General features: G+C 26.1%; 1 protein-coding gene across 1 annotated transcript in view; it reads right to left on the bottom strand.

The window, feature by feature from the left end:
- Window positions 1-1,066: 1,066 nt before the first annotated feature.
- Window positions 1,067-1,283, bottom strand: part of LOC107459274 (E3 ubiquitin-protein ligase WAV3) — a gene marked incomplete at its 5' end in the record, with an annotated part of 1,974 nt that continues 1,757 nt past the window's right edge. Inside the window, one exon of the mRNA XM_021126805.2 lies at window positions 1,067-1,261. Coding sequence (XP_020982464.2) covers window positions 1,067-1,261 — 195 coding nt within the window. The remainder of the gene's footprint in view (window positions 1,262-1,283) is intronic.

Raw genomic sequence — 1,283 nt, 5'->3', positions numbered from 1 at the left:
TATAGAAAATGACAAAATATTTTTATTATTATTATTTTATATACGTATATATATTAATTTTGAGAACCTAAATTCCAACCCTTCTTTTTTTTGTGCCGTCATTGGATTAAGATTTAGGATTTTCAAAATATATATAATATGAGTATTTTAGTCATTTTCTATAATAAGGTATTGTAGTCATTTTTTATAAAAAGAAATATTAATTTAAAAAAATATATTAAAAAAATGTTTTAGACATCTTAACTTGAGTAACTCCTAATTAATAACGTTCCATAATACTCCTTTCTAAATAAACGAACTTTACGTTTCACCCTTGACCTATAAAGCACGACACTTCCTTAATTTATCGTGTCCTCGTGTCGGACACATTTCGGATACGATATATATTGATACTCGTTCGACACGCATGTTTTTTGTGCTCAATCATGTCTTAATAAAAAAATTCTTTTTAGATACGTTTGGACACACTTAAATACCATTACATATCAGCGTGTCTAGTCTTATTCTTAACATGTATTCTTAAAATGAGTTTAGAAATAATATATATTATTAATTATTAAAACAAAAAATATTTTAAATACTTTATATAATTAAAAAAATAGTAAAAATAATTAAACAATTAATTTATATTTTAATATTAATAAAATATTAAAATATTATTATAATTTATCTAAAAAATATTTAATATTTTATATATATACTGTGTCCTCGTATTTTATAAAAATTTTTAAATTTATTTATCTACGTATCTGTACATATTGTATTCCATGTCCGTGTCAATATCTATAAATCATAGTTCTTAAATTTTTTATTATTTTCTTAGTTATCTTTTAAACTCTCTTTTATCCCACAAAATTTTTCCTATTTTATTAAGGTGAATTCTATAGTGCCTATAATTTGGTGCCTAACTTTTGCCTAATTTATTTTTCATGGTAACTTTTGAATATTTAATAATTATTTATTTTTATATTTTTAAAATTAAATATTAATTTTTAATCATTTTTAATAAGTTAGGCAAACACTTTTAGGCACCATACCTTTTATTAAATACAAAATTAATTACACACTAGAACCTAGCATTTTCGAAGCCGTGCAAGTCAGTGACTCTATTCAATGACTTCTTCATTGTTGCCATCTTAGCCAGCTTCTCAGCTGCTCTCCAAGCTGAAGTCGGTGTCAATGCCTCCTCGCCACTCTCATCCACCGCCCTCCCTTGCCTCTCATACTGTGCTTTCTGCCACTGAATCTCTGCCAGCTCAGCCTCCAAGCCACGCACATACTCG

The sequence above is a fragment of the Arachis duranensis genome, chromosome 7 (assembly GCF_000817695.3).
Source record: "Arachis duranensis cultivar V14167 chromosome 7, aradu.V14167.gnm2.J7QH, whole genome shotgun sequence".
Classification (NCBI taxonomy): Eukaryota; Viridiplantae; Streptophyta; class Magnoliopsida; order Fabales; family Fabaceae; genus Arachis; species Arachis duranensis.
This window is presented reverse-complemented; position numbering and strand designations above follow the sequence as displayed.